The following is a 13,773-nucleotide window of genomic DNA, read 5'->3' on the forward strand; positions in this document are numbered from 1 at the left end:
AAAACTAAATCATTCTCTAGAGTATAATCATGTTTCCAGCTTCTGAAGTGCTACAGCCAAGAAAACCTGGGTAACCCAAGAATCAAAGGCGCTGTTTGTATCCACTGGCTGACAAACACACAGCTTGGCAAATCAGTGGAAGATGGGGCCTGTGAAATACAACCAACGTTATGATGCAGTCTTTTGTCAAGAAAATAAACCACTATCAAGTTTGTGGTTTAGCATTTGTAAGGAAAATGCGTGTTCCATGACAAATTCCATAGACAAAAAACAGCAAACATTTTAAAGAACCAGATCAGATGACCAAACACTGAGTACCAAACTATATTTATTGTATACAGTAGTAAAGGACAACAAATAATGTACAAATTGGTAGAGAAACATGAAACATGACAGGATTGAAGGACTTTGCATTTACCTTCCCCAGCACCCTCCTTTACCCCAAGAAAACTAAAATGCAGAAACAAGAGATGGGCTCTCAGTGTCCAATCTCCTGGATTGTGATTAAAATAGATAAAAACACCATTTTCTCATTTGAAGTTGGGGGGAATTCCCTTTTATGACATCACAAAAGGAGAGGCATGGGAAAAAAGGACAAGATCATTACAAATGGCTTTTTATAATGTTCATGGACATCCCCTACACACATGGAAAAGAATTATCTGAAAAGCAAGACAGGTACCTTTCTTCATAAAGACACTGGAATAAACCTGCACTCCTCTTTTAAAAATAATGTCCATTCATTTACTTATCAGAATACTGTGTGTGTAAGATGTGGTGCAGACACTGCCCCATCAAATATCACCGCCTTGTCAAGAGCCCTAGCAAGCAAAAGACTCACATAACCTCTCCTTCTGGGAGCAATAAGCTTTTGAACACATTTTTGTGATTACAAAGAGGAAAAACATAATTGATCGACATTCTGTAAATGTACCTAAAACAAAAAAAAACAGCAGTAACATGTAAAGTATGCTGTACTAAGTATATTCAAAAGCATACTGCTCCTTCATCCTGGGGTGGAGCTTAAGACAGGACCACGGGAGTCTCCCATTTCTGCTGAGACAGCAGCTGCAGACTAAACCCAATACAGACACACAGGCACACACGCACATACAGACACACATGCGCACACACACACAAAGTGGCCCAACGCAGCTGGTCCTCTGCCTCCAACCTGGATGTAGTTTAAACAGGAAGTCAGTAAGTCAGAGAGACTTGAGCCCCATCACATGCTATAACTGATGCAGACTCGAGGAGTAGCTGTGTCAGCACCAAAACTCCCAGCAAGTGTAACTTCAGTCTAAAAGTCTGTCAAAATGTCCCCAGTCAGAATGTCTCTCACACATGTTGAAAACAATTCCTGCTGTCCCCTCCCCACTGAAGAGCTGGAAAGGGGCATGGGGGTTGCAAAAAAAAAAAAAAAACAGAAAACAAAAGAAGCTGAAAGAGCATTTGGAGGAAAAAGATGAAATGAAACAGTTGAGCTGCCGCTCTACAGGTGTTTATTCGGACTTCAGCAGGAGCCTCCTGTCTGCTGCTGAAACACGTCGATAGTATCCTCGTCTTCCATCTCCAGCTGGAAGCAAGATTTTACTGCTGTTCACACTACATTCCACTCAACAGCCCACAACATGCTTACAGAACCAAAGCTTTAAAAAGTGATCAGTTACTGCTATGCTAGTTGGTATGCTACTTGCTAAATTTTCCTTTCAAGCTAATAACATGTAGCTCAAACCTATAAGCTGTTTGCAAAATGCGGTTAACCCAGAAATCATAGATTGTGCAGTCTGTGTATAAGAGTGAACAGCTCCTTCAGTGTGTGGATATGTATTGCTGAGCAATAATGTGGGAATAAGCACATCTGAACTATCATGGTAACATCAGTGCATTTAGTCTCAAGTGTCATGATACAAGTAAATATGACATTAAGACACTGCAGCAGTCAAATTTACTTACCTGTGCAGGCGTGTCCGTCTCGTTGATTGGCTGTCCGTCAAACCTAAATCTAATCTGCCGAATTGACAAACCCTAAAACATAAACAAACATTAGTGTGCCAAGTCCGCATGATTTTCAGCATACCGAATGCTGACATAATACCAATATAAGCAGAAAAGACTTATTACTAAAGATTTTTGTAATGCTTTACTTTTTAATTAATTCAACACCAGGTTGCTTCATAGTGGATGGAGTGTAGTCCACCCCGCTCTAGGCAGTCTGAATCTTATACAGAGAAGCTTACAATGAATATACTCAAGAGTTTGAACTGCCCAAGCTTTGCTAACTGGGGTGCACTGCAGTGGATCTGACAACACCCACCAGACTACTCAGGCATCTGAATGGTCTTCAAGAACTCATCACACATATAAACTTCCTAGCTAAGACATTCCATTGAACACGACAACAGAACATGTGAAAGGTGAGTTGCCGTTTTAACCAGAAGGAGATGTCTAAACTTAAGGCACAAGCTGGTTTCAGGTAGCAATTCTAGAATACAAGGTTCTGTTTATACATCAATTTATGTCGTCATAATGGAGAGAAAATATTCAAGTCAGCATTGCACCAGATCTAACAATTCAACATCTATGCAGCTACAATCTGATTGCTCTTGGATGAATCCTCCTGGATGTGTATCCATTCAATTGGAACTGATTTTGGTTATTGTACCATGTTCCACTGCCACAGGAATGTAAATGGCTAACCAGCTCTACTCCTTTAAGTCTGTTTAAACAATCTCGGCTGAGGCAATGGCAGAAAGGTTTACACACAGGGTCAAAAAGAACACTAAAAGGAGAGCACCCAAAGAGGGGCATCAGCAAGATAAATCCTGGACAGGACTTAAACGCATCTGTGCTCCCGGAAATCAAAGTGCTAATCTGAGGAACAAATAAATCAGTTATAAAAGCTAGCATGACATGAACGGGAAACGCACTCTGAATGAATTACCTGTCTTTCGCAGTAGGCTTTCATTAGTTTGCTGAGGGGAGTGTGTCGTTTAATTTTAAACTGGACCACTGACCCATCCTGACCAGCCACCTTCAGGTTAATGTGGTCATTTTCAGTCTTCACGCCTTCCTGCAGGGGAAACACAGCAAGAGTAGACACATGATTGCTGAAAAAAATTAATTAGCTGGAGTAAGAAAAGAGTGCGCTCTTCTGCTTCGTTTTGAGCTCCAGTAAGATTTAGCTAACGTCAGCTAATTAGCTAGCCACCACTCCACTGACCTAAGACTAAGCTTACCACGTTTACAATAGCTAGCTAGATAGCAAACTGGAACGATGTTATAATGAAGTCCTGTGCAGTATGGCATTATTTCGTATCGAAATCATGTCGTAATCGTATCGAAACTCATCCTCGCGAAGACAGACGGATGACGCTAACTGCCTCGGTACTAGCGGTGTTCATTTGACGCCTCACATGGCGTTTAAACGCAACATTACGGCTTCTATGTAGTGGTAAAAAACTGGCTACCGAAAGAGTGATCCCAGCAAACTAGCTACACGGCTATCACAAGCGAGATGTTGTGTGCCGTGCTTTCAAATGGCGGCAATACCTAGCTAGCAACATTACTTTTGGTTGAGCATCTTTCCGCTCAGAGCCGCAATTCTTGCGGCATTTGCTACGCAGAAGGCGTAACGCGACTGCGGGGCTCCACCACACTTCCACAAAGAAAAAGCCGCAAAAGCAGACGCTGAATTGCAATCCGAGGGAAACTGCGCGGGAGAGAAACAATGGCGCAGTTTCAATGAAACTCCTCTCTCAACATACCTTCTCAAAGATATCTAGGAAAACAACCTTTCTTAAGATCAAACACGCACTAAGAAGAAACACAAGCTAAGCACTCGCACACCGAGCTGCCTTTGTGCTTTTCTTTCATCCGCTAAAATGCGGAATTTTAGCTAGCTAGACTAGCGAGCTAATGTTAGCTACGACCCTAAACACACCACGGTTGCAAATTCTTTGCTATCTTGGTTTAGCAAGACCATGTAAAACATGAGACATTCTCTGTTGTATCAAACCTTTGGCTTGTCCTCAGCCATGCTGTCGTTGAGCTTTGATCCAAACCGCTGAACGAAAAATGTTTAGAATATTAGCTCTTTTCAACCTCTGCCCGTCTTCTTCTCTGATGACGAGAACGCGCCTGGTCTGTTAGTTTCCACAAATTGATTGGCTCATACTTTAACACGTGATATTTTTGTCTCCGTAGCGTGGACTCGTGAACGCGCATTTTTTTCTTGAGCAGAATTGAGACCGCACGTCGTTACCATAGGTATAAGGGTCATTTTTTTCATTTCACAGACACCTCATCTGCAGAAATAAGGGTAGTCCATTTATTTCCCATTACCTGAGTACAATATAACATCCATCATCTATATAACACATATCGTAAGGGCATGGATTTCGTAATTATGGTCTTTCCTGATTTGTAGAAACATGATCAGGCATTTTCCCCTGAATATCTGGATTTGTTTGATTCCACTTTACATAAATATTGACCACAAAAGGCAGGATGGTAAGAGTAGATCACCACTGACTGGAGACAAAGCCAACACAGTCGAACTGATTGTACAGTTTTCTATCCGGTTTCAGGTACAGCATGGGAGGAGCCATCCAGTTTGTTCAACATCAATAGCCTGTTCAGGGGACACTGAGATATTAAGTTCATGATTATCATGACCAAAGGTATTATTCCAGATTAACAGATACCATTATTCAAGAATGGGTGAATAACGCCTATTGTATCAATCCAACAACTGTTAAGTTTGGTAAATTTTTTACCCTTCCAGGTATATGATTTTGATGACTGGTTACAACCAAAGCAGAACATCAGCAGGTTCCAAGGTTATAGTTATACGCATCCAAACGACCACACACACCAATATTTCACAATGAACATTTTAATAAAATATTTTTTCTCTCACACTACAAATTAAAATGATACAACCTCAATTATTTTAAAAAAAATGAACATAGAGGGTTATTCATATCAAGAAACTTTCAAGTGCAGAGACTTTAAAACTATGACAATAGCCTTGCTTTACAAAATAAGCATCTTCAAGCTGGATATGATGTTGAAATGTTTTTTTTTTTTTTTGCAATGCACAAATGTTTGAAAATAGGCTACTGAAAAAATAACACAAAAATCAAGGTAGAATGGTAAGAGAAGTCTGTGTCTCTCCACATAAGTGAATTCCATACACCAGACCCAAAGGTCAACCCCAGACAAACCAGTGTAAAGGAACTGCAGTAAACAAGTACATCACAAGGATTGATTTTGGATTTAAATACAGAGTTTTGGAGTGCATCATAAATGTTTACAAATCAATCAACACAGAAAATCTCCTCTACTTCAGGGAAATTTTGGACCTATCAAACCGCAGGTCAGAACAGTTAGACTAGGACAAGTGCAACCATGCGGTGAAAGTTGGATTCAGGAAATGTCTGAAATGATATTGAACAAAGCAGTCTTCCATTTCTGTGAAAGAGCGGGACACCAGCTATCCAGCCGTACACATTCACATACAAGTTAAAAACCTACTGGTGTGTTTACAAAAAATGAATTACTTTTTGTGAACAAATAACTGTATGACACCAAAGTTTCTTACAAGCACTGCAAAAGAAACCACTTGCCACTCAGCCACCAGGAAACAAACAAAGCTAAAATAAGGCAAAGCTTTCAACAATGTAGATTAGCACCATCCGGTGTATGATGTTAATCCACTGTACAGTAGCATTGTTAAACCACTTTAGGGTGAGTCAACTAAAATAAAAAGCACCCAAAAGTAGACAATTGCCACAATTCCCAAAAGCTTTGGTGTTCAGCATCTCTCCTTACATTTTGTAAATAATCATCCGAACCATGAGACATGAAACAAGTAATTGTAGATGCTGGTTGTTCTGAACACAAGCATTTTAAAGCAACATTACCTTTATGACAGAATGTGATCTAAACTGAGGAATATTGTGTCTGCCATGAAGATGGAGGAGCTTACTTAGCATTTATCATGCTAAAACATGCATGAATAGTTTCTCAAACCTGCTGTTGAGACAGTGACTCATGATAGAGACTGCAGATGACGGATTAGCTAACTCATGGGCAAGATCCATATAGCCAAGTCTTTTAAAATCGATATGGAAGTAAATTTCTGGCATCTTACTTTTGTGAATAAAGTAAATTGCAGGCTGACATACAGCCTCATTTGTCATTTTCTATATTCAGAGGGCTGGGTGAGAGTACAAGACCATGACATCAGAGCTGTGGTGTTGTTACACAGAACTGAGTAGCGGAAAGGCTCTCTTGCCATTCTGATCAGGGTTAACGTTTAAGCAGACTTCCTTTTGTAAAATCAAAGGAGAATCAAACATTAATCTACCAAACAGGGTGGCTGACTTCAAGCTCACCACACAACCTGACACAACTAAGGTCAGTTTAATTTCAATTCAGTCAGTTCAAAAAATGAACTGAAATTCAATTCATGAATTGGAAAAGCTTCTTAGAGAATAAGGGGCGATTTTCAATTCATGGACTGAATTTAAATTGACTAACCCCAACCAAGCAACCTGCTTTAGTCTACAGAGAGCTACTGCAGCACACTGTAATATTCACGCCTGTGTAGGAGTGCTACTGTAGCACGCTATAATGTTCTGTGTGACAAAAGCACAGTTCTGACATCATTGTAGAGAATGAAATGTATCACATGGAGTGAGAGAATGTTCAGAATGGTGGCTGTGAAGTTAATTGTTCTCAAATCTGGCGTAAGGGTTCTCCTTCGTCAGGCCTGGAGCAGAAAGAAAGGCACATACATCAGGTGTCAACACAAAGCAAAACAAAGAACCTTGTGCTAAATGTAAGAAATGTACTACACAAATTATTATGTAAATATGAAAATAAGTCTCCAAAGATACTTAGGTAAATGAACGTTATGGCAATGAATGACATTCCTATGTGTCACATCACCAGTTACAGAGTAATATTGGAGGTATACCTCCAATCTATGCTGTCATCTGTGGTACATGGGAATCAAATCCAAGAACTACTTTTGACATGCAGCTGGAGCTCATTATCAGTGAATCAAAGTTTGGTGGGGACCAGGCTGACAACAAATTCATATGATCTCAATTTAATTTTTCCAGCTCTTTCAGAAACTACATTTGAGTCACTGTCATTCCCTTGTATGCGACACCCTTCACTGTTGACAGATTTAGAGAAGAACATATTGAGTGGATGGTCCCTGAGTGAAGTGGGCAGGGTTGTGTAGTTGTGACTGACAGTTCTGGTGAATGTGGGAGAATGATTGGCTCAGTGTGAGAGCACAGAGAAGAAGCTACTCACCGTATTTCTGTCTAATTTCATCATGTCTCATCTTCATCTCAGCTCTCCTAAAGACAGCCAAAGACAAGAAATGCATCACAAAAAGCAGACACCCAGAGACATTAAACACGTATGAACAGAAAAACACAGACACTCCTAAACAAACAGATCATATTAGACATGAAGTGGCAAAAACAGCTTTTCCAGTGTCACCATTTTATATTCCTCAGTGTTCAGAAGAACTGACATCACTGTAATTTAAGTCTTTTAGATTCGAGCATATATGCAGAACATTCCATGGGCTACAATCTCTATGCCTCAGCTTGAATTCCAAAGGTAGAGCAGAATACACAGAACATGAGCTCTCTGTGCTGGAAATACATGCTTTCGCACCGAACTCCATTCTCAGTTTCGACAGCACAGCATACTCATACATACACATCTTTACTCTGGCTACTAGTGGCTTTTAAAGTGGATTTTTTTTTATTTCATTGATTACTTTTAAGGCTTTGAATGGTCTAGCTCTGGGTACTGCTGAGTTACTAAACCCCATGTCCCTCAATGAGTTCTCAAATCATTAGATAATAGTGTTTTCCCTCTGTGGCCAAAACCCACCTTAATACACCTTCTCCTGACAAAAGGCCCCTATACTCTAAACTCTTTGTCAGACAACATCAGGGCTACACAGACAATTAATTCTTTTAAGACACTGTTAAAAATCTCTCTTTTTCCAATTAGCTTTTAACTTACTTTTGGTTTTACACCTGCATGTAGTGCTTCCTTCCTGTGCTTTTGTTCTTATATTTAAAAACATCTTTTTATTGTTGTGTGGTGGAAAGTGCTTGGAGCAACTTTAGTAACATTTTTTATGTGGCACTGTTAACAGATCTTATCTTTGGGAAGGAGAAGCCTTCACCTGTGTTGAATCCCTGAAATTCACTGCTTTTTAAGTATGTGTTTGCAGGGTCCCGTGTCAACTAGTTTATCATCTCATTAATAATACTGATCAAGTTCCATCACCTTAATTTAAAATGAGATAATCGTTTGTGTAGGTGTAGAATGTGAGTGTTTGGCTATGAAATGAAGTGTTAAGTCACTAAAGGGTTTTACTTGGAGGAAAGGCTTTCTTTTCAGAAAGTGTCTCTACAGTAGACTGACAATGAAAACTAATCCTCCAAATCTGGCATCACAAAATCAAATATTCTCATTATACCTGGACATAGAACTAATTCCGTCCGAAACAGGGATGCCTCCACGCTCCACACTTTATTGAGATTTAGGTAGAATACTTTCCAACACTGATTTGATGTTAAAAATGTTTTATGAATGACATACATGACCGATAGAAGATTATATCTACTATGACTTTGTTTGACTCTAAGGCCCAAAAAGGTTTAAGAAAACACTAAGATGTCTCCTGATTGGACAGCACACAGCCAATGAGGGACCCTGCAGCCTGCTCTCCGGTCAGATCACTCACCTCTCCTCCTGACGGACCTTCCTCTTCTCAGCCTCCTGGTCCATCTTCTCCGTTGTCCTCTTTGCCCTGAAAGCGAGGGTAGTGCAGGTTTCACAGAGCACAGGGCAGATCGGACATCCAGGATCAGCGTATACAAACGTCCTCCCCACCATGGCTCAACATACAGGTATGCCCAAACGTATGGCATTCAAGATGGCAGCATTTCTGCTAGTTTGCTTGTTGCAAGTAACCAGCATACCAGATAGAAATGGCAACCACTCAATGAGGATTAACAAATACATAGGTAAAATGATAGCCTTGTGACATAAATATGCTAAACAAAATCACATTCTAATTAAGTCTACCTTACTGCAAGGGCAATGTGGCAAATCTGGTGACAATTCTGTGCCATGTGATAAAGTTTTTTTTTTCTTCATTTTGGACCAGTTTGTGATCTCTAAGTAGTTCTTTAGATAGGAGCTCACCCAATTTTCTCACACTTGCAGCAGCAGAAACAGCAGACAAGTATGGCGATGATGATGATCCCGGCAATCACGGACATGGCGATGATCAAAGCCTGGAAGTTCACTGAGTTATGAGAAACGCAGAGAGAAATCAGCATTGTTTAGATCATGCTTTGATACAAGATTATTATCAGTCCCCATTAGTTAAATTAATAAAAGGGCTGTCAGACAACCATGTGGTACATTTCCTTATCCACTGAGGAAATTCCTTGCAGAGCTGATACAAAAAGAGAAGACAAATACAAACTCACAGAAAAAGGTGTGTGTGCATGTGAGTGTGTGTGTATGAATACATACAGACTAATAAACTTGGGCTTTGTCATAACACTTATAACAGTTGGAGAATATGTACCCACACATCATTCACCTAACACGTTTAGCAAACACCTCAGAAATGTAGACCATGTTTCTTGGTTTTATCACTGCTCGACTATGCAGTAAAAAAAATCCAACAGCAGCAAATCGGGTGTAACGAAAAAGGAATGCAAGCAGTAAAGTACGAACAACTGGTGCTTTCTTGTGGAATAAGTTGTGTGAGGGCTGAAAATGAGTACCTACATTTCAAACGTTATTCAGTTTATGGTGGTGGGGTCATCTAATACAGCTTTGATACGGATATGAATTTGAATCTTTTTTTTCCATTTTTGAGATATTCACCTCCATATAATTCTTAAAGCAAGAGAGAAGCAGGATTGATTTCTGGTATGTGGCAAATGATACTGGATCATTAACCAGGACTCTTTCCAGTGTCGGAATACTTGAAGACCACAGGGGGAATCACAACTTTGTTGATGTTTATCAAAGTTGTTACTTTAGGAGGGTTTTTTTTTTAGAAATGGGTGCAGTGGCTGACGTTTTTACACAGATGGGAACAGTGCCCGCATTCATTTCTGGAATAGAATAAAGGCAGAGTGCCACCATGCTAGATTTTAGCCCTCATCCAGGGGGGCAGTCTGAACCAGCTGCTTGCTGTTCTGAAGTACAAATGTGGTGTGGAAACCACCAAAACTCACACAGAGAGAAGCAATGAGAGCTGCACTCAAAACGAGGCTACTGTCTACCCATATTCATTCTCAAGATAACCTGACCTCTCAAGGCAGCCATCTTCCATCTGTAAGAGTTTGAGAGAAGATTCTTACCCCAGCACACCCCCCACCGAGCTTCAGCCAGGGGACACAGGGAATGGGGGGGCAGGATGGTCCTCACTGGGTAGTCTATGCATCGCTTCGTCGTTCCGCACCACAGACACTGCAACAAAACATGCGACACTGGCCATGACAACACTGCGCCTCATAGTAAAACATAAAATTATCTCAAGATCAATGTACGGAAATATCACTGAGCTTCAACACAGTCATTCTGCCACTGCGCACTCCTGAGGGTGACATGAACTGGATTATTGCCAGTAAATACAGCTCCATCGGTAGTGCAGGGATCACTGGAAGATAAAAAAAGCCTTGATCTCGGGTGGTAGACACTCCAGATTTCGCGTTGCTCACCGACACATTGCTCAGACAGTCCTCACAGGTTGTGTTGGATTTCGCAGCACAGACTAAAAAGGGACCAAGAGAGAACAGAGTCAGTGCAACGCAACGTGTGACGCCCTCAGTTTACCCTCTTCACTGCAGCACACTGGCAGAAACACAGTTCATGTGCAGAGTGAACAGACCCAAAAGGAATTCAAAACTCTTCTCATGCAGTTCTGCTTAGGGCCTCATACTGATGATCACATGATTTTCAATGATGATCTTTGCACCCAAGCAATGCGATTTACCCAGTGTTTTCCTGTAGAAATCACACCTGCTCCACTTGGAATAAATGACTCAAACAGATCTTAACAGATTGTCGTGCAACCCTTCACCGAGTACTGATATACAGCATCAACTCATTTCATATTTTGACAAATAAGACAGATAACAACCCTTTGCGATCTATCTCAGCTGATGTCTACATTCTCTTTTGGAAACTATATCCATAAACAATCATGTGACATTTTAACGTATAACGAATGAGTAATCTTTTAGAGGGATAAAGCATTTGTGAGCATGTCGGTATGAATATCAGCGTTACAGACATGTAATGCTGCGTGCCAACGGGCAAGATAACAAAGATACATAAAACCTAACCAATTTCAATGTTTTTGAGCAACTCACGTTTTTTACGCAACGGAAAATTCCTAGATACAAAGAGTGCATTGTAAAATGAAATCCTCCCAAGAAACCCCCCTTCGTAAGAAGCCTCCCTCACGAAGCTTCTAACATAAACACTCTTAGGATATATGCTCCACCAAGGACCGCAGTTGCCAGGGTCACAAGATATTCCCATCAACTGCACGATGTAATCCCCCAAGCAAGAGCTACAACCCTGTTCAAAGGGAATCCACTAGGTAGAGACAAGACTTTAAATGACGTCTAGCCACCCTTTACTGTAGATCATGTTTTAGTCTTGTCCGACAATTAACAATGACCAAATAAATAAATAAAGCTTAAGGTTAAGTTTGTCCAGGCGCAGCACTAACCAAGGCTTACAGTTCAATATTTTAAAGGTCTTCTCTCTCTCGTGGGCGTCCTCTAATGAGTCTGATTATGACAGTGAACTTATTTGTTTTTATTGGCTTTCAGGGAAGAATGACAAGGAAAGGACGACAGCTAACTCAGAGTAGCCCACTCTGAGTATTCACAAAGCATCCGTCTTTATTAGCCACACAAGCTAGCTTGCTTGCAGATAAAACAGGACATCTTAGATTTGTTGTCTGTGATTTTCTACGCATTAAACATATAAGCGACATGGCCTACGAAAGTTAATCAGCCCTTTTAGCTAGCTAGCTGTATAGCATGTTGAAAAGCAATTCATGAATGACAAGCTACAATTGGCCAAACAGCAGTTACCTGACGTTACATTCGACCTAGCTCTACTTTTACTGCTAGTTAATTAACAGACAGACAACGATGCTAAATGGATTGTCTGCCATCAGAACCAAAACAAGCTATTCTCCTTGCACACTTTGCGAACGCTTATCAAACCTCAGGTTGAGTGTAAGAGTAAAAAAATACATCGATACCAAGAAAGCCAGCTATTTGACTTTTATTTTTTCTCGAACTAGACTGACGACTTTGTTATTGTTCTGCCTTAGGGTATGACCGAGTGATCGTGTCATTTTAACAAATATTTAACTAACAACTTGTCTAATTCACCAACACTACTGAAATGTTTCACTATTGGTGTGTACATATTCATCGATACCTTAATTAAGATGGCGAGGAAAACTGAATTGAAAAAACTGATTGAAAACATTACTAGTGAAACAACAACTTACCTGTGCCAGGTGCGGAAGTCTGGGCGAACACTGTTGTCAGACTGAAAATAACGACGAGGACAAAGATAAAAATCCTGAAGTTGCCCATGTTTATCAGGACGACCTGGTATATTAATCCACTACTGAATTTTCCACACTCGTCCAATATATCTTTATAGTTACAATCGATCAGCTACAGCGATGATCTCAATCAAACGTTCGCTGTTTTTAAGTAATGTGACGTTAGCTAGTAGCTAGTCACTCTGGTCACAACCTCGCAACACCCGCTCCCCTCCCCCTCTTCTCTGCAAGCCGAAAGTTCGCACTTTCCATTTTCCCCAAGTTTTAACCAATGAGGAAAGGCTGGAGGCAGATCAACATGTGACTTCATGTCAAACGTTTTCCGCTCTTACAAACCGAATGGCAGAGCGTGATAGGCTTAATACGTTATCTCTTGTTTTACCAAAAAACATTTATAACATGAAAAAAGATGGTGAGATTTAATTTTAGTAACGCAGGAGGTAAAATAGGACATATTGAGATAGATTGAGATGAGTATGTCGGTGCATTCTGAGAGATCTATCCCGACCTGGTATATATGGACACACACAAGTACATTAAAATACATATTATACGAACATAAAATGTACAGGTAAGATGTTGGGCTGTGCAACGCATACAGTTTGATAAAAAGTACTTATAGTACTTGTACTTCACATAAAATTGCTGACAGCATTTAGGGGGGAATTTTCTGTGTTATGAACAGCATATTTTGGTGGAACAGATAACGAGACAACAGAATAAATCCAATAATTTATTAAAGCATTTTGTAAAGCCAGTTACAAAAATCATATCTTCATTTTTTTTTTTAAACAAGAAAATTTTTTTTCTCCATAACAATAATAAATGAATACATTCTGGCTCTGGTGTGGCTGCCAGCAGCTGACCAGAGACCTCCGTGTAACAGCAGAAATTAGACAGGCCAGGTGGTGCTGGACGTGAGATGTCATGGCAATGTGAGACGCACTCTCCAAGAACACAGCACAGGAGTGACATACAGTGTACAACCCCCACTCTTACCCAGGTGAATATTCTGCCTCTCCAGGCTCACAGTGCACTACCACCATGCCCCCCCCCCCCCCCCCACCCCTCCCCCCAAAGCATTTTAATTATAAATGACCTAG

General features: G+C 40.5%; 2 protein-coding genes across 2 annotated transcripts; both read right to left on the reverse strand.

The window, feature by feature from the left end:
* Positions 1-311: 311 nt before the first annotated feature.
* On the reverse strand, positions 312-4,137 carry LOC118788875 (small ubiquitin-related modifier 3-like). Its single transcript, XM_036545052.1, has 4 exons — positions 4,019-4,137; positions 2,945-3,073; positions 1,957-2,028; positions 312-1,576 (listed from the first exon to the last, which is right to left on the reverse strand). Exons 1-4 carry the CDS (start codon positions 4,037-4,039, stop codon positions 1,514-1,516), a joined length of 285 nt encoding a protein of 94 aa, XP_036400945.1. The 5' UTR covers positions 4,040-4,137; the 3' UTR covers positions 312-1,513.
* Positions 4,138-5,110: 973 nt separating this feature from the next.
* On the reverse strand, positions 5,111-12,887 carry LOC118789134 (pituitary tumor-transforming gene 1 protein-interacting protein-like). Its single transcript, XM_036545458.1, has 7 exons — positions 12,611-12,887; positions 10,794-10,846; positions 10,434-10,542; positions 9,256-9,358; positions 8,792-8,857; positions 7,333-7,379; positions 5,111-6,778 (listed from the first exon to the last, which is right to left on the reverse strand). The coding sequence occupies exons 1-7, from the start codon at positions 12,696-12,698 to the stop codon at positions 6,735-6,737; spliced, it is 510 nt and encodes a 169-aa protein (XP_036401351.1). The 5' UTR covers positions 12,699-12,887; the 3' UTR covers positions 5,111-6,734.
* Between the last annotated feature and the right edge of the window lie 886 nt (positions 12,888-13,773).

Source organism: Megalops cyprinoides, chromosome 14, assembly GCF_013368585.1.
Source record: "Megalops cyprinoides isolate fMegCyp1 chromosome 14, fMegCyp1.pri, whole genome shotgun sequence".
NCBI classification, from domain to species: Eukaryota; Metazoa; Chordata; class Actinopteri; order Elopiformes; family Megalopidae; genus Megalops; species Megalops cyprinoides.